Source organism: Podarcis muralis, chromosome 13, assembly GCF_964188315.1.
Source record: "Podarcis muralis chromosome 13, rPodMur119.hap1.1, whole genome shotgun sequence".
NCBI lineage: Eukaryota > Metazoa > Chordata > Lepidosauria > Squamata > Lacertidae > Podarcis > Podarcis muralis.
The window spans coordinates 45,524,054-45,552,016 of NC_135667.1; the positions used below are offsets into that span (position 1 = coordinate 45,524,054).

Consider the following 27,963-nt stretch of genomic DNA (forward strand, 5'->3'; position numbering starts at 1 on the left):
TGGGAAAGGACTATTCCGTTTGTGGACAGTTCTCCCCAGGGATGCTCACCTTCCAACTTCCTTATATAGTGGAACCTCGGGTTGCGGATGTAATCCTTGACGGAGGAACGTCCGCAACCCACAGTGTTCATAACCTGCAGTGCCGCATCTGTGCACGTGCAAGATGCGATTTGGCACTTCTGCGCATGCACGAAGTGCGATTTTGTGCTTCTGTGCATGCGCAAGCAGTGAAAACTGGAAGTAACCCTTACCGGTACTTCCGGGTTTCCTGCGGTCCGCAACCTGAAAACGCGTAACCTGAAGCGTCTGTAACCTGAGGTATCACTGTATATCTTCAGGGGTCAGGCAAAAACATTCCTAGATACCCAGGCCTTTGGCCTTTAACTATATGTGGCCTTTTAGAAGTGGGTTGGATGTGTTTAATGTATCTCTCCCCCCCCCCCCTTGGTTTTACTGTATCTGTGTGGGGTTGTTTGTTTGGCGGTTGGTTGTAAGTTGCTCTGGGTTGCCCTGGGCAAGTTAAAACGACTAACAAATTAAATATATACAATATTGTGTTGATTTCCTGCTTGTTGGCTTCTCAGAAGCATCTTGTTGGCTACAGTGGAAGAATATTGGCTTAAATGGACCTTTAGTCCAATCCAATAGGGGTCTTATGCTTTTACATAGTAAAGGTCACTTAGTATAGCCTTTAGCCATTTAATTAAACTCAGACTGATTTAATACAATATAGATGTACCTTGCTCATTCTATGTCTTTGTCAAGCTCATAATGCTCAGCTGCCTTATGAACTAAACCTCATTTCATTTGTTTTACTCTGGCTGAGAATGTTGAATGAGATCCTGCACGTGCAGTGTCAACATTTGCTGAAAGTCATTAATTTTAACCATTAATGAAATTCTTGCTGATTGTTCTATACATGCCGAGACCACCTGACCAGACCAAGCAACTTGCTGTTTGCTGACAACTTTCTCTGTTTAGGCCAATTCACTTAATAACATAAAATGTTTTCAAGGAACTATTATCTCCCATCTAGATTTAATGCCCTCTTTTGTTCCTAATAAATAAATAAATAAATAAATAAATAATAATAATAATAATAATAATAATAATAATTTATTTGTACCCCTCCCATCTAACTGGGTTGCAGCTTCCAACATATATAAAAACATAATAAAACATTAAACCTTAAATGGCTTCCCTATACAGGGCTGCCTTCAGATGTCTTCTAAGGGTTATATAGTTACTCATCTCCTTGACACCTGATGTTTCATAGGGTGTCACTACTGAGAAGGCCCTTTGCTTGGCTCCCTGTAACCTCACTTCTCGCAGGGAGGGAACCGCCAGAAGGCTCTCGGAGCTGGACCTCAGTATTCGGGATGAACACTGGGGGTGGAGATGCTCCTTCAGGTATACAGAGCCAAAGCCATTTAGGGCTTTCAAGTTCAGCACCAACACTTTGAATTGTGCTCAGAAACGTACTGTTTGTGTGTTTGAAAATTTGGAGCAAATTTTCCAAACAGCTGCCTGCCATGGATGATGATGTTGGGTGAGTGCAAGGCAGGCAAAGCCAAACTAGCTGTTTAGTCTGGAATTGAACACAGATTTTTCTTGTTGCCACCCAGTTGTTGAGCTGTGCTGTTGCCTTTTTCTTGAACCAATTCTGGGCAGTATTTTTGGCCATGAAACACTATTGCAGCACTAGCCTGGCCCAGTGTGGACTGGAAAAGCTCAATGGAAGCCTTTCAAGGCTACGGGCTCCTTTAATTATAGGCTTCCTCTCTGCATCTTATGCCCCAGTTCAGGGAGAGGGGCTTTCATCTCAACCAGAGCAAACTCTCATTAATTTTTATGAGTGCAATTACGAAGTTATGAAATTACAAAATTGTGATCATCATTGGGGGGACGAGCAAATTGCTCTGGCTTCAAAGAGGAAGCCAGGATCCTGCCATGGGGTGGGCACTGCAGGATAATATTGCACAGTATTAAGTACCATGTAGGACAGCCATTTTTATTTCACTTCTAGCTAAATTCAGAAAATCGGGTGGGGGATTACAATATGGTATATGTGCCCAGTACCAATTTACAGCCACACACAAAGCAGGCAGCGGACTCTCTCAGTACAGATGAGCTTTTGCCCCCAGGAAGCTAATTTCAATTCAGTCTGCAGGGAGCTTGCCTATCTGTGCTGCAAAACCACCTCAGCCCTTGCTGAAACACCCTTGGCTTCTACAAGCGCAGACACGAGAGCTATTGATGCAAGAGGAGCACAGGCAACTGCAACACAAGTTACAAAGCTGCTAAACAGTTTCTCTAAAGATCATCAGACTTGGGAAAGGAATCTTCGTAGCATAAGAATGAAGAGGCGAATTTGGGCACACATAAAAACAACCAGTGTTTTTTAATCCCATTCCTTCTCCATATTGCAGCTCTTTCTCTGCCTTGCCCAGCAATGTAGAGCTGTGCACCTCTTACAATTCTCCATCCTATTTGTTGGCAGAGAAATTCGGGGTGGCGACAATTTCACCAAATTTCTCCAGGCGGGGTGGTCTGAGTTCCCCCAAGGGTGAGACTCGCTATCAGAAGTGACTTGAAGCACAGCTTCTCTCATTTTTCCCAGGTTGTTCTTTTTAAATGCTAGACACTATTTTGTACACCTATTATGCTCCAGATCCAGTATCATTTTAGGGGAAGGAGCGAGGGGGTGGGGTGGGTCTGTGGCCATGACAAAAGTATAATAGAAAATATTTGCCATGTCAACATTTGCAGAACCCATGCAAATTTTAACACGCTCCCTTTGCAAACACTTCTTTAAGGGAACCTACAGTTCCTTTCTGTCAAGAGCATCCTTGTCAGTATCTTGGTTCCCCTCCTGGTAGGTCGCCTTTGGAACAGCCGAGGGCTACATCTTGACCCAGGACCAACAGTGGAGCCAGCAGGTGGTGCTGACAGTGTGATTTGTGTTGCAGCATGGACACAGGTAAGCAATCCTTATTTCACCATTGCACAACCACAGCACATCTTGTTTGTGTACAGATATGTTCACTGGCCCCTCAAAATACAGCATTGTGAGCAGCGCTCCCATTCCAAAACTGTGTACGGGAGGGTGTTGTCAGAATTCCTACTGCAAATGGGGATTGTGCCCTGCTGCCTGTGGCTAAAAACCATGGTGACAATTGAGCCCCCATTCCCACCCACCCCTGGAAGTGGCTTTTCTTCACATTCAGGCTTTTGCTGCAATGGGCAAAAAATAATCAATAGCTGATGGACAAGAGATTTCTGGGCTTGATCCCAGCTTGGATGGGATCCAAAAGTTGTTGGGTTTGGGGAAGGCAGCAAGTTACCTTATTTAAAAGATTATCTTGTGTATCAGTTTCGAAATGATACTTGAGAGACTTCTGATGCCCCCAATAATAAGGGCCTTTAAGTAAGACTTGATAGTTTCTCCGTTTCTTTTCATAGCAATGACCAAACGCAGCATGTGGAAAGACCAAGTCAACAGTGTTGCTTTTGCGATTGCCTCCTCTTCCTCAATTGTAGAGATTTGATTTAAAAATCTAACCTCTCTTATTTCACTGAGTTTTTATAGAAATCCAGAATCTGACAATCCATCATCTTTCAAGGATTTTTGATGCAAGGCCTTTCCTCTGATATTGGCAATTGCATGCAGAAAATGAACTATTCTGGGAGTCTTTGGTGGTGGTGGAATTCCTTTTAGTCCTCCAATGGTTCAAATTGCTATAAATCAATAAATCTTCATTTGCTTTGGGCAGAGAAAAGATACCCATTTATAGGATTTGAAAAGCCAATGTTAGATAGGACATTTAAGTTTCATTTAAGTCTCTTATGTAATGGAAGTCTTTGCTTTGCAAGTTACTGACTTGAGTTTCAATACACCAGTTGTAATAAGGGGATACTATTGACCAACTTTTGCAGGGCCATTTTGAGGATTATTTTGTTATAGCTCTGGGTATTTGAAAGGTGCTTGAAAATGCTAAGTATCTGCATCACACACATATATATTCATTTTTCTGGAAACTCACTGAAATTGATTAAGATGCTACCTTTCTTTGCAAGCACCACAAATTCTCCATTGGAAGATTGTGTAACAGAATGAAAATGAAAACCATTCAGTCCCTGTAACAAAAGCATTAACCTAAATGTTGTCTCAGCACAGGCCAACTTGTTTTTGTATCGGCCATATATTTTGTGTTTGGTGGACGAGTTTGATTTCAGTCAGTATTTGCAGCAAGACGTAGGCAGTGGTTGGGATTACATAAGGATGCACTCCTAATGTTTACTTAGAAGAATGCTTCACTGAACTAAATGGGTCTTGCTTCCAAACATACAAAAAACTAGGCTGCATAGTACTTAGTCTGAATTTCACAAGTCACCAAGCATATCGAAAATGCTTAAGAACATAGTCTGGCATGTTAACTATATACTGCAATGCAGCTAAAGCAGGCGTAGGCAAACTCGGCCCTCCAGATGTTTTTGGGACTACAACTCCCATCACCCCTAGCTAACAGGACCAGTGGTCAGGGATGATGGGAGTTGTCGTCCCAAAACATCTGGAGGGCCGAGTTTGCCTGTGCCTGAGCTAGAGCATGGATTAACATCAGGTTTGAAGAGTGGGTGCATCGGACTGTGTGTCTGTAGTGTGCCTCCAGAAACAAGCCTCTCTACAATCTCCACCCTACAGCAACTATGATTACTGTAATCCTGTCTGAAATGTGTTGTGGACATAGCAGTCATCCTCTGTAAGGCCATACCTTTAAGCAGGAACAGATGTGAGGTTCATTTTGCTGTGGGGTGATCTCAGCTTCACTTTGGCTTTGCTCCTGTAAAGACACACATACAACCTCCAATTTGAACATGTGATTGCTTCTTGTGGTTCATTACCCCACCTGTGCTTTACACTTGCTCTTGTATTCTTTCAGTATTTGCATATTCATCCGTTCAGGTTTTTACAGTTCTAAAAGTTTTCAGTGGTTATTTCACACAGCTCTGTCCGAACAGAGGTTTGCGACTTATGCAAGGGCTAGCTAATCAGTGCTACACAAAGCCAGATTCTACTGAAGACCAGGACTAGAGATTATCTCAGGGAAGATGATGTGTTAGCACAAATGCAGTGACTAAACTTCCACAGCGAGGTCTAAAATCATATCCATCAAGATTCAACCCCTCATTTAATTACAGTACATCTCTACTTCGAAGTTTTTCTGTCAAGGTTCCTTTCTTTAGCAGCCTCCCAAACACAAAGGTAAAATGGTTTTCATTTGTATGTGTATGAGATTCTTCTCTAGATACTGGATAGCTCCGTTTGTTAAGAGTGTGGTGCAGATAATGCCAAGGTCACAACTTCGATCCCCGTACAGGACAGCGGCATATTCCTGCACTGTGGTGTGTGTGTATGGACTAGATGATCCTCAGAGTCCCTTCCAACTCTACAACTCCAACATGGAGAGCCAACAACCAGAGGTGTCTGTAAGGCTAGCTTAAACAAACTGTGCCGTCTTTCACCAATGGAAACTGAAGCACTACTACCCCAGTCCCCCTGGCCACATAAAAACTCACAATCAGAAAACAAATCATGTCTTGCCAACTTGAGCACAAATATGCCAATGGTATAAGTATTTGAAATGGGAGCTGATGAAGCCAAGAAGTGTACAGTGGTACCATGGGTTAAGTACTTAATTCGTTCTGGAGGTCTGTTCTTAACCTGAAACTGTTCTTAATCTGAAGCACCACTTCAGCTAATGGGGCCTTCTGCTGCCACTGTGCTGCCGGAGCACGATTTCTGTTCTCATCCTGAAGCAAAGTTCTTAACCTGAGGTACTATTTCTGGGTTAGCGGAGTCTGTAACCTGAAGCGTCTGTAACCTGAAGTGTCTGTAACCCGAGGTACCACTGTAGTTTGCAAGGAGCCAAGCTACATGGTGTGTTATCAACTCATAAGTCAAGGTGTAAACTAAAACTGGCAAATTAGCTGAGGAGCTGCACCTGGAAACCATGTGTCCCGTCCCCGTCCCCCCCCCCCATTCCACCAGCTAGATATTTGAAGCAGATGTGCTGAACACAGTAGTCAACCCAATATTTCCAAGTGTTAACCATTTATAAATAAGTACATTTTTTTTTCATACATACAGTTCATTGTACAGGTTACAATCTGTATACATTAGGGAGGGGCAGGGGAGAATGCATTCTTTTTGAACTTTTTCCACGTCTATCTGACAGCTCACATGTACAGACAATAAAACTCTGCTCAAGCAAGTACAGTGAAGGGAAAGAAAGACATTTCTTTCCTTTTATACAGGAGTGGCCAAGAGTCTTAGCTGAGCGCAGGGGTTTGTGCGGCTGCCCTGCTGCAAAAGATCACAACTGTGTTGGTGATTCAATATATCAGTAAGAGAACAGAACATGCAATTGAATATTATTATACTGTACAGAGAAAATCCTTTACATCAGAATTATAGAAAAGCTAAAAGGAAAAAGAACTCAGTGTCTTCCCAGCAAGTGACTTGAAGGATGGCAAACCTTAAAGGTTTTTTTCTTTCTTCTTTAATACAAAGGAGTGCTGTGTTACTGTACAGAGGCAGACAAGGCAGGCAAAATGCTGCAATGCTCATAGGGAAGAAAATGCAAAATGAAAGAACACCACCGGAATGGGAAACACGTTTGAACTGGTGCAAAACATTCATCCCCTCCAAAAATACCCCAAACCCTGGACCTATACAGATCAGTGCCTTGCACTCTGTGGAAATGTCAGTATCGGTAAATAACAGTGGGTACTCCTAGGAAATGGACTCAGGGTCTGGTGCATGTCCAGGCAGAACAGAGCTGAACTGCCCCACCTTGCTCACGGACTCAGTGTGACGGCAGCCAGGAGAAAAAGCATCAACTCTCTCTTTCCCTTTCTAAGCAAGCGTAAAAGTGCAAAAACCTCGTTCCGTTTTCCCAGTAGCCTCAGAATCAGAAGCAGCAGCCCCAAGCCAGCGGTGTCTGCCTTTCTGTGGGGAAAGCAGTTCTGTGAAGATCCCAAAGAATTGTCAAGAAGAAAACAGGGTTTTATTTGCCAGGAGGGGCCTAGTCTGGTATAGCAGGTGGATTATAATCAAGAACTGCAAACATAATAATAGCCTGCTATGTAATTTCAGCCCTTAATATGTTTTTGTTAGGGGAGAAAAATCATCCAGCAATTGAGTTCAAGTAATTCGGGGGGGGGGGGAGAGCAGTTCAGGTTTTCCACCCCTTTGTGCTTGTACCCCAAGTTCCTCCTTCGCTTTCCACAGCAACCATACATTTAGTGAAGGCATCTAACATGTCAAAGGAGGTACATTATTTCTCGTCCCCTTCTAAGCCCTTTTTATAAGCTGAATTCCGGTAGATGAAGGCCCTGGGACTCCCAGCGTATTTAAGAAGAGGGAAATGGGGAGAGATGTCGCCTGCCACCCAAGAGTTTGCAAGGGGCCACCTTAAGCAGAGAAGGAGAATAATTTCTAGGCACGCAGTGATGTTCGTTGCTTTATGTAAGGCGTGGAGAAGCTGGCACTTTGGTTTTTACTAGATGACTTTCTGTGTGGATCTGGAACGGTAGCAATTTTGTTAACTGCTGCAAAAGGCCAGGCCAGTGACTTGGGCTTTCAAAATATGTGCAGGCTTCGCCCTCCCCCCTTTCTCCGCAGTCTAATGCTATGTAATAAAAGAAAAACAGCCTTCAGGCTTAGTATCTGAAAGGAAACGTTCTCCTTCCCCAATGTTCTGCATATGTGGACAGCCTCTGCCTCTTTGAAACTGCAACAGCAGGCACATTTTCAGCCACTCTCAAATAAACTCTTTACCTCTAAGTACATTTCTTACAGCTAGCAGTAGAGCATGTTCCAAGCTGATAGCTCTCTCCCCTGGAGCAAAGCAGACCTTGCAATGTATTCAGATTCCCACCCTATTTTAAAGAGCCAGCTCAGACTAGTTGGGTGGAATTCAGCCGACTTTTACTCAAGAGTAGACCCTCTGAAATGAAAAGACCTAATGGAGTCATGTTCTTTAATTTCAGTGAGCCTATTCTGAGTAGGCCTAGTGTTGAATTCCACCCTGTTTCAAATTTCCAGGTGCCAGCATCAGTTTATAGGCACCCAAGTGGCGAGACCCCAGGAGGCAGACTCAAACCAGGGTCAAGTTAATTGGTTGAATGCAATTAAAGTACAGCACACAAATTATTTTGGTATGTACATAGCAGCCATGGTGAAGCCTGCAAAACCTTGAGATCGTGGCAGAGGGTGGGGAGAAGTCTCTAAGTGTGCCAAAGTCCAGAAGGTGTTCTTTACATTTCAAAGAAAGACTCCATTGGCAGCTTTCTAGAACTTGTTGCTGGGACCAAAGTGGAACTCCCCCTCCTGGTCCCTGTGGTTCTGAGGCTGCTCAGATATGGGCAGCTACTAACATAACAAACAAAAATGTGCTTCTTCACTGCGTTCACGCAATTAAGGACAGGTCTACCTTGGTCCTCAGAGAGAAGCATCTGGTACTGCTTCGAGAGCCGTAACACATGCACCATAAACCTGCAACTAGATTCTAGCTCTAGAATAAGCCTTCCACTCAGCCTAGAAGCTTTCTGCAGTGTTAGAATGACATGAAGCGGTGGCATACGCGGGCATACATTCAAAGCAGAAATGCCACTGGAGTATTTGGTGTGTTTGTGCAGGTAAAGAGAGTTCTAAAACTCCAGCTTAGAGAGGGAGACAGGTGCAGTTATTTTTACATGGCCCTTAAAATAAAATAAAAAAGCATCTGGGAGCCTTCTCTTGAGTGTTAAGCCATTCTATCACACTTTCCTGAGTAGAAAAAGCCTCACTTGGAAAGGCATTTCAATTGCAGAAAGGACAGCGAAAGAAATTACTTTGTGCTCTATCACATTGTATTTCAGGAGAGGACACAATGAGCAACCGAGGTCTAAGCTAAGAGCAAAAACAGAAGGAACTGCCTCCTGCCAACTTCTAAGACAAAAAACGCCTCCTATTTCAGCTGAGATGTGTGTTACCTGGTAACTAAAAGCAGTCACAATTAAGCCTCAGGTGCTCCTAAAGAGAATTGCTAGGAGATCAGTTCGATAAGTCACAGCAAATGTTTCTCTTTATATTGAAAAAAGTACTTCGCCTTTTGATGCTTATGTACAACAGCTAATACTTGTGCTATATATTTTGAGTCATTGCTTCTGTTTTAATACACTGAAAGACGAGAGCTGTTCTGTTGTATTTCTAATGAAGACACTGATCACACTTAAATAACCAGCATTTATCATAGTGACAAATGAAACTGTAAAGTGCACCCCCCCCATTTACAAAGAGAGCAGGTGACAAACCCATCAGTGCAAAAATCCTGTGAAATCACAACACAGTACCGGGGGGGGGGGGGGGGAGAGGAGAAGAAGAAGAGGGGGAAACCCTGCCCAGTGGAAGTATTAAAACCTCGTTTTGGATGTGCATGCCATTTCTTTCACTAAACACTGAATGTAAACAGATATGGTACTGGGAACCCCATGGCAGTGAAGAGCAGAGCAAAGCAGCCAGATTCAAGAACTACAGCATTATGCCATCAAGAAGATTCGTATGTTGGAACTGCAAAGGTGATCGGATCGGCATGACAGCAACATTGTTCCTCCGCCTCCCGCATGGTGGAGACAGCTAAATTTGGTTGCGTTTCTCTACTTGCTTTATCGGGAAAGACAGCAGGTTAATGCCTCAGTGCACTCCAGCCATACCAAACAATTTGGTGCGAGGATCTTTTATCGTAGCCCAAAAGGCAAACAACGGAAACGATTAATTTGACCTTCCACTGTCCGCTGCAGTAAAATGGCTTCTATCTTCTGCATGATACAAGCAGTTCCAAAGTAGTTGCCACAAATCTCTTAAGAAAAATCACCGATAAACACATGCAAACATATTCTTGTTTGGTGGTGTGTATTCCAGTTTTTAAGAGTTTAAAGTAATCTGTCTTTATAAAGCAGAAAAAAAATGTCTAAGACAACACTAAAATCATAAGGATGATTCCCTACATATAGCAAGTGCAGGGGGGAGGTTATCAACCCTTTTTTACTTCCCCAGGACAACAAAAGTAACGTGTGGGGAAAGCAGGAAGTAGCTTTTTCCATCGCCAAAATAAAGGAAAGCAAATTTGCACCTTCTTTATATCTTGGGTTATGTACGAAAGCTCCCTCCCCCCTCTCTCATACACACACTCACAAGAGGGCACAGCACTGTCCCTTTCAACATGCAAGCTGAAACAGTGGGAAAGCATATTCCCGAAAAATGTAGCTGCCAACTTCTGGACTTGCTGGGCACCAGTACACCTTGGCAAGCCCCATAGCAGCAGAAGAAATTATGCTAACACCTCTTTTGCTAAGTGTTTTCTATTACTGCAGGTTCTGGAATACAACAGTTAAGAGCTGGAAAAAAGATGTACAAAAAGAGTCCTATGCAAAGATCAAAGTAAAAACCGAAGTAAAACAAACCCTTGAAAACATCCCCTTCGCACTCAAACAAGGACTACTCGTTCTGAGAATGAAAAGATTTCCTGAAACTGTTACATGAATCTCTTTTGTGTCTCTGAATTCCAGGACCTTAAAGCATAAACATATTGTCAGTAACACTTCCAGGTATGGAACCCGCCAACCTCACCTGAAGGTGCAAGCCTTGCTGTTTAATGGAAATGCCTTTTCTAATCACTTTTCTATTTATAGAGAGGGACTCCTGAGGACAGCAAACGGACTTCAGAAAGAAGCCAAGTACTGAAAGTAAATCATAGGAAGCAAAGGGTATGTATATACCTGATTTTTGTTTCAGAAATCATTGTATTGTTTTGCACAGCCTGATAACAGAAATGAGGAACTCCGTTTCAGCTGGGACAAAAGACTAGCCGTCCACGGCTGGTGCAATCATAGCGTGGAGGAAAAATCCCTGCTTAATTAACAGGAAGCCAGCTTTATCCTTTGTCCAGCCAAAATGAAGAAAGGGCAAGGTGTGATTTTGCATTCCTGCCATTTCACTGTACCTCTGATGACCTTTTGAGCACCTGCATACATTCACGGATTACCTACAGAGGCATGAATCTGAAAAGCCCTTGCTACTCAGGAATGACCTTTAACTGCCCTCAAAACTCCTCGCCATCATTTTTGTCAACATCTGATCTTCTCCCACCCAGTTCTGCCTTCTGTATTTGGCCTGGGGAAACAGCTCCAGTTTCTAACACTTAAGAGCATATTCCTCAAACGTCAGTATCGTATTGGTCTAAATGACCCAAGTCGCAGTGCCCCACAACCAGAGAAGAAGAGTGGAAGAGAGTGCTTCACTCCAAAAGTGTCAGCCGGAAAAGGAATGCCGAGATGGCTCAATGGGTCTCTAACTCAGGAAGCGTTGCTACGAGTGTACTAATACTGACTTCTAGGGGGAGGGCATTAACCGTCACAATGGGAGTGCCTGTACAGATTCTGCTTCTCTTTCTCAGTTTCCCCCATCACGTTTTCAAATGATAGGACACCTCACAGTTTATAATGAGCTTTCTTGATTTGGGAACAATACCTGGAGTGTGAATCGGTAAGGTGCTGTTCCATTAGGAGGACAAGCCCACTGAAAATGGACAGGAAGTCCGATATACAGACCGAGGTAGCCGCCCACTGATTGGCTGAAGTGGAGAGAACTTTGATTTCTCCCTGAATATTTGTTCAACTGCCTCAGAGGAAATCCAAACAGTATCATTCCGAACATGCCTTTCAAAGCAATGTTACCCGTGGAAGTCCATACCAACAGATTGGCTGGAAAGGATTTTGAAAAATTCACAACCATGAACCCTTAATACTAATGTTCAGTCCTATCACACCAGATAAAGCAGGATGGGTTTTATGCATAGCTCCTCACTGTATTACGAACAAAATAAAAGCCCCATTCTGTGCAGGTCAACAAGCTCTTTGGACACAACAAAACAATGTGGACAGCACTGTGCTGACTGAAAGAGTGCAATTTCCAAGTCAAAAGGGCTCAGTACTCTGGAGGAAAATTTAGTGTTTTAAAGCCTATATTCAAACCAATCTAAATTTTGAAATTTGCATTTTGTTTTTTTCAAAGAGCTGGTTACCTCTCTCGAGTGATTCCTCCTAGGTCAGCCCCATCACCGTGTACTAACATTGCCTAATTGACAGCTGAAGACATGTACAGTGCTGGCTTTATCTGAGGTCAGCTGTGTGCAGCAAAGGGTTTGGAGCATGTCTTGGACTGCCTCATCACCACACAGAAAGAAACCCTAGTTGGTGGCCTGCTAGGTGAATGAAAAATTCAAAAAGGGAGGAAGAAAAACAGCAGTGTAATGTGGGAATTCAGCCGGGAAAAGTGTGCTGAAAACAAGGCTCTTACTCCAAGACACGTCCGTTTCACACATTAGACTCCACAAATGGTCTCTTTGGTTTGATAGGGGATGTCTGTCCTTGCCTGGAGTCTCTGGAGAGTTGCCTATAGAGGTTGTCCTGATACGCCTGTGCAACAGGCAGTGTCCTGGCCACCTTAACATCGGGATACGAAGAGGTTTGGCTAACTCTCTCTAGGAGGTCTCCTCGGGAGCCATTGGCCAATATCCCATGTGGGCTGTAATAGTCGTCTTCCAGCAAGTGGCCATTCTGTGCATTGTTGGTTTTGTTATAAAAGGCAATGCTGCTGATTGAGGAAGGCGGGCTGAACGTTTCTGGCTGGGGGAGGTTTCCTGGGGACGTGGGGCTTATGACGGTATCCACTGAAGACACAGCCCAGGTTCGGTTCTGTTGGTGCAGGTGGGGATACTGCTGAGTCCGGGCCGTTTTATCAATGATTCCCATGAAAGGTGTGGTCCTGGAGCGGGCAGGCTCGCTGGGGTAACCGCCCTGCGTCGGAGAGACTGGGGAAAGCTCATCGCATGACCTGTCATAGGCTGGCTTAAGGGGGATCTCCATCTGCTGAATAGAAGCAGAAGGGCGGAAGGGGGGGTTCAGATTGGGAGTGGATGAGATGCTATTGCTGGAAGGGGAAAATCGGAGGCCAACACTTTGAGAATGAAGCAGAGGCCTTGGGGTCGGGGGGTGAGGTTTGATTTCATTGGGGTTTACTGCCATGGGCCTTCGTATCAAGTGAGAGATATCTGGCGAACCAAGCTGGCTAGTGGGAAGGGAGGAACGTTCGAGATCGAGCTTTGTATGACAGACTGGGTAATAGGAAGCGGACTGGCTGCGCCCGATCTGTGGGGTCTGGTTATATCTCATCCCACCGCGATAAGCAGAGGAAGGCCTTTGTGGAAGATCCTCTTTAGCCAGCCCTCCATGCTGACAGATGGCCCCTGCACTGAGACTGGCCTGAACGTGCTGCATGGGCCGCCCATCCCCTACTATTCCCCCAATGGAGGTCTGGTAGACCAGCCGGTTTTGGCCAGCAGCCATTTCCGTCGACGCCGACTGGTATTTGCTGGTCACTGAGTGGGCCACCTGGCCGTAAGTGCCCGTCGGGATCACAGTACTGCAGTGCACGGCCGAACTCGGCTGGTTGCTTCTGACGATCTGTGCCTTGGCAGGCTGCAACCTGAGCCCTTGCTGGGGGACTGCAACAGGCAGCGGAAGCATCTGGAAGGACCTCTGTGTCATTTTGGAGAGTGGAGACTTTGGCCGGCTGGGAAGTTGACTGATGCTGGGTTCCTGCTGATATCGTATGGGTGAGCCGGACTGAGCCCTGTAGACACTCATGCTATCTGCTGGAGGGCTGGCTCGGTACTGAGGGCCTCTACGAAGGGGAGAAGGAGGTGGGCTTTGATACTCTTTCCCTTGGCTACCTACTGGAGGTGGGCTAAAGCGATAAGACGAGGCCTGGTGCGCAGGAGATGTGTGTGCTGGGCTAGGCCTATAATGGGAGTTCTGGTGCGTTGGGGAGAGTGCTGGGGAGGTGGGCTGGTACCCTTGCCTTGTTGGTGACCCCACAGAACTATTTGACCTGAAGTCAAAGACCTGATGTGAACTAAGCGGTGAGCTGGAGATGTAGGCAGAGTCTCGGTGGGCAGGAGAAGAAGGTGGGCTCTGGATGATGGGCAGAGTTTGGCTCGGCCGTGACTCCGTCTGCAAGCCAACAGAAATGTTTTCTTCTACATCTTGCTCAAGGTACTCCTCTTCCAAGATGTCCTGCACTGCATACAACTCTTCGTGCTGCGTTTCAGGCTCAGATACCGCAAGAGGCTCTTGCTGTAGTTGCGCCTGCGTCTGTCTGCACTCTTCCTCCACCCTCATCAGCAGCCGCTGGATCTCACGGTTGTTCGGACAGAGCTTGATGGCCTCGTTCAGGTCCTCCAGCGCTGCTGAAAACTGCCTGCTCGACCCAAGAGAGGGGACAAAAAAAGAAGAACCAAAGTTACTCTGGATCGGAACGGATTTGGGAAGACTTAAGCAACAAGTTTCTTGCGAAGAAAAGCATTGCTAGCCATGGTGGGGAGGATGTTCCGAGTCCTGCAAGAACCAGATTCTTCAGCCTTTGGCTGTTTCTTCCATTTCCACGGCAGAGGACACAAGCCAGTTTTCCCAAGATTGCTCTCTTGGAAATGAAGGGAACAAGGAAGGCAACTTTATGGTATGCAGGGTAGGTTTAGCTGTGCCCCTCCAACTATTTAAGGTCTGAGCTTAAGCCCTTACGATGCTCCGGGCAAGTGGCAAGCTCTGGCCTTCCTGCAGCCAATGCATTCTGCTCTGAGAATTGTTCTCTTGGGAATGAAGGGAACAAGGAAGGGAGAGAGTGCCTGACACAAGCCCACAATGCCGTTGGCTATCTTTGGAGGAACAGAAGGGTGGGGAGTTTGGGGGGAGGTGGGTTGTCATTTACAGGGACACTGGTAGCTTTTCAACAAAACAGTCATCTACTCGAATGTGATTGCGATTGGTAGAGAATATCCTCTACGCCCTTCATGCATTTCGTTTTATTGTTTGGTTTTTTAAAACACAACAATTTCCCCAAGCCCCAAAACTTTGACCTCCCCTGACTGCTGATGCTAGGAGGCAAGGCATGGTATGGCAAGGGAAAGCTTTTTCTTTCTTTTTTTAAAAGTGGTATAATGGACCCTGAGTGAAGAAATGTGGGAAAGTCCCCGAAAGGAAATTGGTTGCCAATTTATTGCAAGCAGTGGGGAGCCGAATATGAATGCATAAAAGAAGGGAAAGTGTGGCTCAATTCACAGAGCTCTGTTTCTGGAATGGAAGTTTAATTATAGCAGTGAGAGACCCAGACGAGGGTTTATTGCCACTTCAGTGGGTCCTCCTTGAGCTGAGAGGTTGAACTGCAGGGCCTCCAGCTCAGCAGTGATGATCAAATGGGTAGGTACAAAAGAAACTCTGGAACAAAACAAAGCTCCAAACAGTCACAGCAGGTACCCTACTCCATGAGCTGAGCAAAGAGGCTAGCAGTGGCTGAAAGGCAAAGCTCTCCAGTCAGTTCAGGATTCTGAAATGTGATCCCACCTGCAGCAGATGAGCTAGGCCCCTTTAAGCACCAACCAGAACACAGATGAGATACAACTGGATCCCACTGCTTCCATCCCACAGCAACAACTAATTTCGAGCACAGAGCAGTCACTAGTTAACCCCCAAACATGCCCTCCAGATGCTCAGCTGCTGCGTGCTTCGGTGATGTGAATAAATCTAGCACTGACAGAATGCTCTGAGGACACTATGGTCCAGCTTACAGAATTACTATATTTGGAACTGTGGAAGGTGCTCAGCTTAATGGAAGAGGGCGAGTTTCTTAACCTGGTATTTCCGAGGGTTAGAGTTATAGTCTCCCCTTGGGCAATCCCTTGCTGTCGATTCACTTGTGCGGAATGGGGGCGTTTTTGGAATGTGTCACACCCAAACCTCAGGAGAACAGAACCTTTCATTTCTCTCTGGCTCTCCTCTCACCTGCTGCTGCGTTTGGCCCTTGCTCTTGCATAGTAAGCTTCATAAGATTTCGGTTTCAGCTCCAGTGCTTTAGTAGCAAATTCCTCCGCCATTCCAAAATCCTGCCATCACAATAGGTGCGTAGATAAGTCATTGAATATATACACACACAGAGAATTTGGGAAGAAAAAATAATAATATGACATGGAAATATTTTTATATGTGGACTTGGTATTTTCCAACACTGACGTCATGTCACAGATAGCTGGTATCGAGAGATCCAACCCTGTTTTGTGAAGTTACGAGGTTATCCACTCCCAGGCTGGGCCTATAAGGACTCACTTCGTTCCTTGTGTGTCTCTTCAGTCGGTCTGCTGTCACTGTGTCTGCCCTGGAAACCTTGCTGGATATAGGATTCTGTCAATTCGACAGGTCTTCTTTAGTGTATGTACTTATTGTTGATCTTCTCCCTGCACCGCTAATCTAAAAGTGCAGCCTAGACCTTTACATTTGGCACTGTTGGAAACAGAACTTTCCATCAATCTGCTCTTCTCATGACCTTTTTTGGGGGGGCGGGTTTTCTCTTGAACTGCGTGCTAAAGGAACATGTGAAGGGGTTCACAGCTGCACAGCTTTGCCCCTTGCCAGTTTCAATGCTGGCTACTCACCCTGCCAACTGTGATTAGGCCGAATGTTTCAGTGTAGGGTACCTTAACGGCTGCTAACTCTGGCTGGAGTGGATGGCTGCAGTGAAGCTATGCAACCCAACCCTGAGATGAGGGCATTCAAGTAAGCCTCTACTTATACAGTAACTCTGAATTTTATTTTGGTACCCATTAAAAAAGGAGGATGCAAACCTTGGAAAGGTTAAGAAAACCCTTCAAAATGGTCTGGATATGCTCACTGGGTATGTTTGGTTTTATACATACATTTTTAGTTTCTTGCTTCTGTCCTCCCTATTAAAGCACTCCCTAAACAGTTTCTTGCCGATCGTCAGGTCGGCGGTTCGAATCCCCGCGGCGGGGTGCGCTACCGTTGCTCGGTCCCAGCGCCTGCCAACCTAGCAGTTCGAAAGCACCCTCGGGTGCAAGTAGATAAATAGGGACCGCTTACTAGCGGGAAGGTAAACGGCGTTTCCGTGTGCTGCGCTGGCTCGCCAGATGCAGCTTGTCACGCTGGCCACGTGACCCGGAAGTGTCTTCGGACAGCGCTGGCCCCCGGCCTCTTAAGTGAGATGGGCGCACAACCCTAGAGTCGGACACGACTGGCCCGTACGGGCAGGGGTACCTTTACCTTTACCTTTAAACAGTTTCTGCAAAGTGCTAATGTTAAGTTAACTCTGTTTCTTAGCTCTGTGGCCACACTTAACAGATATGATTAAAACATGTCTATTCTTTAAAATATTTGCATGCCAAATCCTTGACTTTAAATCCAAATGCGCAAAGCTTTTTTATATATGTTGGCTTCTATATTGCTGAGACATTTACTGGATTCCTAGCATAAACAGTATTAGTTACAGATAATACTGTTATTAGTTACAGATAATACAGATAATACTGTTTATTACAGATAATAAACAGTATTGTTTCTCTTTCACGCACTTGTAAAAACACTTCCCATGCTATGTTTTTAGACCCAGGAACAGATTGCAACTAATGCAAGTTGTTGCCCATCTCCAGGAGGAAGATAGGAGGGTGTGGGGGTTATGTGTTTCTGATTCTGAGTCACTGCTCTAAGAGAAAGCAAGAGCTTCAGAAGGCTATGACAGCATTACAAGTCCGACAGCATCCTCCAATCTGCACACATACAGACATTGAGAGAAAAAAAATCAAAGAGAGCTATAACAGCTGCTTTTATATAGCGATGAATTTTTAATTGCTTGAAATTAATCTCAAACCATTGGCTTGGCTGTTTCAGAACTGTAAAACGCCAGTGCTCTGTGAAGGACAACCAGGTTACAAAAAGGTGGAGGTTTTCAAGGCCATTCCAGGAGTCTGGGAAAGAGTCTGGTTAGGGAGTGGTTTAGGAACAGGAAAGGTAGCTGGGAAAGGATCATTGCCAGGAAGGGGCTTTGAGAAGGAGGCCACTTACATTCATTTTCCTCCGGCATCTGGAGAGGTTGAGAAGGAGTGACACCTTCAGTTCCCGGAAGGTTTTCAGGTCCTCTCCAAACCCTTCTCGGGGGAACTTCTTCAGAGCATACTGGTAGCGCTGGGCAGCCTCCTTCACTTTCCCTTTCTAGCAGAACGGCAAACAGGTCAAAATGCACCACTCAGTTTTCTATTTCAGCATTGTAGCAGTTATAAGACAATCGCTGAAGACAGATGAATGTGCCTACACAGTTGCATCAGAGGGATCTAGAAATAAGCATGGCAGCTGTCGTTCCTTGCCGAATGAAATTTGGCTGCATGGAAGTCTTTAAGAGAAAAGCTTTCCTCTGTAGATTGTAAATTAATTTCTAGATTTCTTGTTCTGATACTGGAGGGAGAAAGCTTAGCACAGCTGAAAAGCTCAGACCCTAGAGAATGGTTAGGTGGGTTTTCTTAAGATGCCACTGGATTGACTGTAAATACTAAATACACTGGGTAAAGGTTAGCTCAAAGAATGATTGGGCACATCGTGGAAGTATGTCCAAAAGTATTGCACACATTGGTACTAGTCTGAAGTGACCTGGTCAATTACTTGTCCGTCTCACCATGGACAGGGGACCAATGAGAACACAAGTGACTGACTAACAACATGTACCTGACAGTAATATAAACTGCTCAAAGGTTCCTGCCAAACAGAACCTCTTCCTGTACTACTTTGACATAAGGCTTAGAAAAAAGTGGATGTTTCCCCCACACACACATGGCTGATTTCCCAGCTGAAGGAAATATTGAACTATTAATGGCCTCCCCACTATAGAAGCAGAAGGATTTCAAGGATGGATTTGGCAGGAAAGAGCCTCTTGCCCACAATACCACTTCCAGTCCTGGAAATGGAGGGGTCAGTGCCCAGGGACCTCCATAATAACGTAAGAGGCACATACTTTTAAATTACCTGTCTTTCCCCCATTGACTCTAGTTTCTGTACCTCAGGCCTATTGCTTCCAATGCATCTCCTTTTATTCATCTATTTATTCATTTACTTTATGAAACCATTTATATCCCACCCCTTGCTGTTGCAAAAGGAGAAACAGCTTACAATATCTACAAATTACAATTTTATAAAAACAACAATATACACTTATCAATCAAAAACCCATGAGAATCAGTTAATTTTGTAGGTTTGTTTGGTTTATCTGTCAGATGCAGCAAAACCCTGCCAAGATATAATGGTTAACAACCAGCAGAAAATAGCAAGGGAGGAAACCAAGTACAGCCATTTCTTGGAAGCCAAAAGCCTTGGCTACTGAACAAATCGGCTCCCGAACAATCGAAACCTGGAAATGAGTGTTCTTGTTTTCGAACAATTTTCAGAAGCCGAACGCCCAGCGCGGCTTCCAATTGGCTGCAGGACATTCCTGCAGCCAATTGGAAACAACATTTTGGTTTTTGAATGGTTCTGGGAGTCGAACGGACACCCGGAACGCATGCTGTTCGAAAGCCAAGGTACCACTATACAACTTTCATGGGGCAAGGCATTCCATGAGCTTAGTGCATCCTTTTGCGTCTTCTGCTCATATCATCATAATATCCACATTGGATGGCAACATCCCATTGGCACCAGCAGAGGCTTTCCTCCCAAGGCAAGTAGCAATGTGGTGCAGAATTTTAATTTTTAGTGCAAGGTATAAACTGTAGCCAAGCAGTAGCTCAAGATTCTGAATTAAGAGAACCACCTTGATTCTAAGAAAGCTATTCCAGATATTGGAGAACATAAAAGTGTTTTTGTGGTTGTTGCTACTGCTGCTGTTTTGCTTCACAAAGCCCAGCAATTTAGTCAAGCAGTGATGCTACGGACAACCCTGTCAGACACAGGGCTCAATGGGGTCTTAAGTTCTATGGACATGCTGACATTTAATCCCAATGGCCATGGGCAGTGCCACAAGATCAAAACATCAAAAATAAAGAGATGTTCTACAGTGGCAACTATTAACTTAGATGTACTGCAGTGTTTTGGAGTAATGGGCACCTGCTGCCAGGGGATTCTGAGACTAGGGGATTTTTATTCATTCAGCAATTCAAGCTACTGTCAGGACTGCTTGTGCTAAAAATTACAAATTAACTGATGCACATGAATTGTGCAAATTAAGCACATTTATATACACTTGCTCATTTGAATTCAAATTATTCAAATTAGGTTCTTTTAGCCACTGAGAGAGTGCAGAATAAAGAAACATCATAGACTTGACACCCACTCAGTCACCCTGTGGCATAGTCAGAAGAGCAAGGGAAAAAATGTGAAAGCTTAGGAACTGTTATCTCAAATTACATCCTTTCATTTGCTTATTTCTTGAACCTCCTCACACCTCCCTTTTTGTATTCTAATTTAATTCATTATTCCAGCAAATTCTTCCCTTATTTCTCAATTTTAATTTAAATAATTTATCTTAACAATCTATCTTATTCAACATATCTTTTCCATCTTTTAATATATTCTGTTATTCAATTTACCTTAATTTCTTTAACCTTATCTTGTCTTAAAAACCTTAAAATTTCAAAATTTAAACCATATTCATACATAACTCCTTAAATCTTTTTTACTAAAGCCAAATTAGTTCCTTTCCAACATGTTCCCTGATATTTCATTAATGTTGCACTAATTCCAAAAATAAAAAGAAATTTTTTCTTAATATCTCTAATCTTTATCCCACGTCCCTGTTTTGATGCAACTGTTTTGATGCAATTGCAGCAGCTAAGAAATAAACACTGATAACTAGATACAAGGTCGTTTACTGATACTTGGTGAAGAGCTCAGTTTTCCATCTCTCACCTTGTAAAACATGTCTCCTTCCTCCATCAACTTGCTCAACAGGATGACCATGATGTCTGGCTTGGAGGTGGCCATCGCCCAGGTTGCGGGACCTGTAGTGTACAGGATGCATGATGGGTAAAAAACTCATACAATGCAAAAGGTGGTAAGGGAGGAAAGCTAAGGTGGATAAACATCCTGGGGGGGAGAGAAATTTCTGCTGGAGAGAACAACTTGGTGCAGCCAACCCAAGGAGCGTGGGGTTCCCACAAGAATGCTTCAAATTAAAAACCCCTTTCCCTTGCAATCTTTTCTTGCAGCTCATTTGAAATGATTCACAAATGTTGGAGAAGAAGGCATCAATACCCACCAATTAGCACTGGTGGGAAGTAAAGACAGTTACGTTCTGGAAAATGTGATTAGTGAAGAAATCAAAGGGTTTAACAAACAATATAGATCAATTCATGTAAACTTTAAATATGGTATGCTACAGCAATCTGGATGTATTTGGGGCTGAAAGTTTATTTGTGGTATATTTGTGAACAGAGTTTTAAAAATATTTGGTGTTTCAGAACAAGGCTCACTTCAAACAGGGCTTATACCTGCGAAGTACTTTGGATACACTCCCCTTCTATTGCAGTCCAAGAGCCCAATTCTACAGCTGTTTTATGTAGGCTTTTACAAATCCACCAAGCCTTCATGGTCTCACTTGGCAAGCTAATTGTCAAATAGGGGAGTTCTCAAACAGCCAGAAAGGCATGGGGAAGCATTTCAGAAGGCTTTGAGTGAAAAAAAATAAATTGGCAGCATTTTAAAAGTGAATTAGGTCTTGAGGTCAAGTTATTCTCTGCAACAGTAAGGGAAAAAAATAATTGTTTGAAGGTGAGAAAAAATGAAAAGAGAGGGAGAGAATGCAGGCAGGCAAAACCATAGAAGAGAAAGCAGAGCTGTCAGACCACCAAGCTGGATGATGACAGCAGTGATGTATACCTCGTGGTCGACTCGGTAGCGTCTGACAGCCTTTGAAGAAAAGGAGAAAACAAAAAAGTTGTAGAAGAGGGAGAAAAAATGGATGATGGTGAATTTAAAAAAAAGGAAAAAGCAGCAGTGAGAGGCAGGCAGCATAGCAGCCAAGGCACCAGCAAATTCCCTTGTGACGCGAGGGGTTGTAGGGGAGTAGAGCAGTGCAGGCAATACCCAAACCTGGAAGCATCTACAGAGCAAGGAAAGCAACAGCTGACAGCAGCATATCAGCACAGCAGCACAGCAGAACCGTCGAAGTGGTGGTCATTCTCAGAGGAAAAACCTCATTAGGAGTTACTCCCCCAGTTTGCCAAGAGCTAGGCAAGGGGGGAAATCCAATGTTCGATTAACACAACGCAGCAGCCAAAGCACAAAGGAATGCTGGCATTCTGCTGGTGAAACAGAAGCAGCATTCTTTCAAAACCGGACATGCCTTTTTCATAGGAGTGCTGCATGTCTGCACAACCTGGGAGGAAATAGGGCTCTTGAGAGATTCACAAGGTGGGTTTTCTTTTCTTTGACTTGTTCCCTACCTATCTTGGCTCCTTTCTTCAGTAGTGTGACAACAACAGAAGTATTGCGGCAACCCACTGCCCTGTCGAGGGGGCGCATCCCACTGTAATCCACATGCTCAATCATGGCACCGTGATCCACCAGGAACTGAACCTACAAGTAAGCAATCAAATGAAAATAAGCATCACCCTGGAAGTCAAAGGCATTATGATCATGCAATTAAGTGCAGGTTTTTGACCTCAAAAGAACCGAGAGTGGGATGCTGAGCTAAAATGGCAACTATTTTTATTCCTTCACCTCATTTGACTCCTGAAGGCACTTAAGAGCTGGAATGAATCAAAAAGCCATCAGATCCAACCCCCGGCTCAAAGGTAAAACCACCCATATATGCCAACCACATACTCCAGGCCATACCGGAGAGAACATATATGCCACACGGCAAATAGCTGCAGACTTCATTGTGTTAAAGTGGGATGTCTACTTTCGCCTGACACTATACCGTTGGGCTAAGGCCTGTTCTTCCTTTTTCTTTCAGATCAGTACATTAGAAGCAAAACTCCCTCGGTGTGCTTTCCAAAAAAGTTGACCACTACTGTAGGATAAGAATTTGAAGGTGGTTAACCACAGTATCCTCCTGGAGCAGCTGTCCAAGTTAGGGGTGAGTGGCAATGCTTTGCGGTGGTTCCGGTCCTACTTGGCTGGACGCTTGGGGAGTGCTTTTCAGCCCCATGCAGCCTCCAATGTGGGGTTCCTCAGGGTTCAGTTTTATCTCCTATACTGTTTAACATCTACATGAAACCACTGAGTGGAGTTATCCGGAGGTTTGGAGTACGTTGTCAGCAATATGCCGATGACACACAGCTCTACTTCCTCTTTACATCTGCAGGTGAGACAGTAGATGTGCTGGATCCTTGTCTTGCCTCGGTAATGGACTGGATGAGAGCCAACAAACTGTAGCTCCATCCAGATAAGACTGAGACACTGTTAGTGGGCGGTTCCCTAGATGATGATGATTATTATTATTTATTTATTTATTTATTTATTTATTTATTTATTTATTTATTTATTTATTTATTTATACCCCGCCCATCTGGCTGGGTTTTCCTCGCCACTCTGGGCGGCTTCCAACAAAACACTAAAATACAATAACCTATTAAACATTAAAAGCTTCCCTAAACAGGGCTGCCTTCAGATGTCTTCTAAAAGTTTGGTAGTTATTTTTCTCTTTGACATCTGGTGGGAGGGCGTTCCACAGGGCGGGTGCCACTACCGAGAAGGCCCTCTGCCTGGTTCCCTGTAGATCAGATGGATGGCAGCTTGCCTGCTCTTGATGGGGTTACAGTTCCTCCGAAGGAGTGGGTATGCAGCTTGGGGGTACTTCTGGAGCCTCTGCTGTCACTTGAGGCTCAGGTGGCCTCAGTGGTGCAGAGTGCCTTCCATCTGCTTCAGCTGGTGGCCCAGCTGCACCCCTATCTGGCAGGGACAGATTAACTACTGTTGCCTATGCTCTGCCTACCTCAAGGTTAGATTACTGCAATGCGTTATACGTAGGGCTGCCTCCGAAGACGGTTTGAAAACTTCATCCGGTGTAGAATTTAGCGGCCAGGTTGCTCAGTTTGAGCATATTACACTGATCCTGGCCTAATTACATTGGCTGCCAATTAGTTTCAAAGTGCTGGTTTTGACCTTGTTGTTTAGTCATTTAGTAGTGTCTGACTCTTTGTGACCCCATGGACCAGAGCACGCCAGGCACTCCTGTCTTCCACTGCCTCCCGCAGTTTGGTCAAACTGCCTTGTCATGGCAAAGGGGCTTGAATAACTCAGGGAGGCTATGAGCTATGCTGTGTAGGGCCACCCAAGACGGACAGGTCATAGTGGAGAGTTTTGACTAAACGTGATCCACCTAGAGCAGGAACTGGCAAGCCACTCCAGTATCCCTGCCAAGAAAACTCCATGGTTTTGACCTGTAAAGCCCTTAACAGCTCAGGACTGCAATACCGCAAGGATTATGCTTCTCTATATGAACCTACTCAGACCCATCACATGAGGCCCTTCTTCACGTGCCCCTTTTGTGAGAGTGGCAACATGAGAACGGGCCTTTTCTACAGTGGCTCTCCATTTGTGACATGCTCTCCTCAAGGAGGTTCAGCTGGTGTCTTCATTATACATTTTTGGGCACCAAGCAAAAATGTCCTCTTCATCAAGGCCTTTGGGTTTTTGACATCTGATGCCCTTTTAAATGTGTTGCGGAGGAGGGAATCATTGGTTTGTTTTTGTTCTCATTTTTATGATGTATTCTGTATTTCTTATTTTGTATTTTTATGTTGTGAACTGCCCTGAGATCTACAGGTGAAGGGCAGTATACAAATTTAATTAAACTAAGTTTGCCAAGGGTTTTCCAAAGCTTGACATCATCCTGAACCTCCTCTCTTGGATCTGAATTCTCCCCCCCCAAAAAAAAAGCACTTACCACTTCTGCATCACCATAAAAAGCAGCTAGATCCAATGGAGTGCGCCCATTTTTGTCGGCATGGTCTGTGGCAGCTCCATTCTCCACCAAAGCTCGTACTACTGAAAGGTGTCCCTTTAGGCAAGCCCAGCTGAGGGCAGTAAGTCCTTCTTTGTCCATTAGGGAAATGGAGGATCCTGGGGGGGGAAACAAAACACAGAGTAAGACTGCTTAGTGGTATTTCCAATTACGCTAAACCCACCTGCAACTCACAGTGCCCCTCTTTAGAGTTTCATTCCTGGAATTATTATTTTTCTTCCATGGAAGTGTGTGCCTTATTTAAGAGTCTCTTATGTCCCCTGCAATATTCCATATACTGGCTGGGCAGATATCTTTGGAGGAAAATTGCCATCAACTAGTTTGCTGACATCTGAAGTGCTTACTTGTCAGACCATAAAGGTAATAATACCATTTGGAAAAGAATGACGTGATAGATCTGATTCCTAGAGAGAAGAAACAAAGGATAGAGGAACACACGGCTGGTGCAATCTCTATAGGTTGTGGCCAGCCAGAATAGCAGCATGATTTTGGTCATTTATGCCAATAGCTATTCTGCTGAGCTGAGATTTTCTGAATCTGTAGACTGGGGATGGGATTGGCACCTGAATTTGAAAATCATGAGATGGGACTTTGTTCACAAAGTTTCGACCCTGTAAAAAGTCAATCAACTAAGTAAGGCTATTCCACTGTAAATGAAACATTCGTATACAGCATCCTAATTCTGATTTGAGTCTAGCTTGCATGATTTCATCCAATGGTATGAAATTTGTGGAAAGCGAATGTCAAGGTCTGTCTTCGCAGTAATTTTGGAGTCTGCTTACACATACTTGGGTTTAATCTCAACACGACTCCCAACTAACCTTGTGCTAGTAAGAACTCTACAGTGCCCAAATGCCCCTCCGAAGCTGCCATCATCAAAGGAGTCCGGCCTTGTTTATCTGCCATGTTAACATCTGCACCATGGGTGAGCAAGAGATCAACAATCTGAAAGCATACAAAGCAAGGATGCATTGAGTACAAATTGTGCACAGTTTGAGCGCCATGGAAAAAAATGCATAAGCCCCTACGCTCTGTACTCACGACAAGTTTCAGTTTGCAATTAAAATGTCACTATGCTACACCTACTTAAGTCTAGTACTTTCAAAATCTTCCACCTCCAAACATTCCTCATATATCCATTGGATTTACATTTAAGAAATACTTTTATTTAAAATGGATGTGAAGTTTTCAGAATGTTCTGCACATCCTTCCTCTAGACAAGGGGTGAAGAATCATTTTCAACCCAACATATTCACACTCACAACCACACCTGCTTCACACCCTATTCACAGAAATGCCTCTCTTCACACATTCACTCCTCATTCACACACACAGTGACTATACATTATGTTATTTTTACTGCTGGGGAAGGGGAAGGGGAGGCCAGTTGGGATTTTCAAATTGCAACATTCAAATGTTTTGGGCTTCCTTGGAAAATAGGTTCTGTGGCTCTGCCCAGCTTTGGCTCACCCTCAGCACACCTTGAAAGGACACCTTTGCAGCCTGAATATTCTTCCTCAGGGTGGGGTGGGGCACCTCCAAAGTGATCCATGTTTTCATCACCTACTTACTGGAGCAAGCTGTCTCTCTAGAGCCCCTCCCTGTAAAAGGTCCTCCGCCATTTCCCTCCAGAGAGACAGCATACAACAGTAGATGTACAGACTTGTTTAAATCTGCTCACCCCAAATTATTGGAGGCTGCATAGGGAAAGCTCAGAGAAAGAAAAAAGAGAGCGAGAGAGAGAGAGAGAGAGAGAGAGAGAGAGAGAGAGAGAGATGGAGAGAGAGATTGCCAAGGCGCTCAAGCAAGGCATCATGTGTACAACTGCACCATGGATGAGAATGGAGAAAGAGGGAAAACCGCAGAGAGAGTGGAGAAATAGAGAAAGACATAGCAGCATATTCCATAGCATCATATTCCATGTTGATTCTCAATGGAGGCTGCTAAGTGAGTTTCTGGAAGCAGAACAGAGTTGGTGAGAGGGTGGGAGAACACATTAAGAGTTCACAGGGGCTGCACCCAGCCCATGGGATGGAAGTTCCCCACCAATGGTATAAGCTAATGTATGGTATAGGCTACTAAGGTACACTCTCGGGTAGATTCTGGGTGATTTGAGCTCCCACCTGCTGCCTCCATGTCATTTACCATGAGCTATCTGGTCCCTCTCATAATGTATGTTTTCTTTATCTATATCTGTGCATGCTGGGCTGTCTTGGAATAACTCTGCTGCAAAAACACTGGCAACCCCATATTTCTAAATTAATGCAGTGACCGTCTGAGTTACCAACCGTCATACCAACCAGAAAACACAATGCCAACCAGGGAACACACTTATTTATCAAATATTAGGTGGGAACAGACTGGAACCGTGGACTGCTAAAAGGCATGTAGGGACATTATTGAGGTGTGTGGGAGAAGCCAAAAGGGCTACATGGAAGATAAAGAGTGAATTGCCTATGTTGGAATAGGCTAATGGGGCTTTCTACATGTAGAAAAAATTGCTTAAATTTGAATTGGAACATTTGACACCTTTGGAGTAAAACATGTTCCTTCCAGCACAATAAATCTCCACCAGCATTTGTGAACCATAAGCTTTCATCTAATGAGAGCTAGGCACTGTTTACATGTGAATCACACACATTTAAAGGAGGGAGGAAGAACATTGGTATGAACCAAATGGCAGTACGTCAAAGCAATCTCCTTTCCTTCTGCATTCCTATGAATGCCGCAGTTATTGGTTCCCTTGCTCCCTGTTTTGCATCTTGCATTCCTGAAGAACTCACATACATCTAAAAGCCTCCGTAATTAAAATACAGAAAACTTCAGACAGGCACCTATCTATTTTTTAAGATGCTGTGGCAACACCAAGGTATTGAAAATCGATTAGCGATCCTCCCAGGACTTCACCATAGGGAGACACATGTTGAAACCTCTCTCACGTTGTTGAGGATATCCCACCAAAAGGCCCATGTGATGTACCGTATTTTTTGCTCTATAAGACTCACTTTTTCCCTCCTAAAAAGTAAGGGGAAATGTGCGTGCGTCTTATGGAGCGAATGCAGGCT

The 27,963-nt window shown here is 44.4% G+C and overlaps 1 protein-coding gene across 12 annotated transcripts in view; it reads right to left on the bottom strand.

The window, feature by feature from the left end:
- Positions 1–6,095: 6,095 nt before the first annotated feature.
- TANC2 (tetratricopeptide repeat, ankyrin repeat and coiled-coil containing 2) overlaps positions 6,096–27,963 on the bottom strand; it is a 206,680-nt gene continuing 184,812 nt past the window's right edge. For all 12 annotated transcript variants that reach the window (XM_077917511.1, XM_077917510.1, XM_077917513.1 and 9 more), the window contains 7 exons: positions 25,720–25,843; positions 24,821–24,996; positions 22,371–22,503; positions 20,836–20,927; positions 18,010–18,156; positions 15,940–16,040; positions 6,096–14,362 (listed from right to left, as the gene is read on the bottom strand). In XM_077917511.1, the coding sequence (XP_077773637.1) occupies positions 12,418–14,362; positions 15,940–16,040; positions 18,010–18,156; positions 20,836–20,927; positions 22,371–22,503; positions 24,821–24,996; positions 25,720–25,843 (2,718 nt within the window). In that variant the 3' untranslated portion in view covers positions 6,096–12,417. The remainder of the gene's footprint in view (positions 14,363–15,939; positions 16,041–18,009; positions 18,157–20,835; positions 20,928–22,370; positions 22,504–24,820; positions 24,997–25,719; positions 25,844–27,963) is intronic.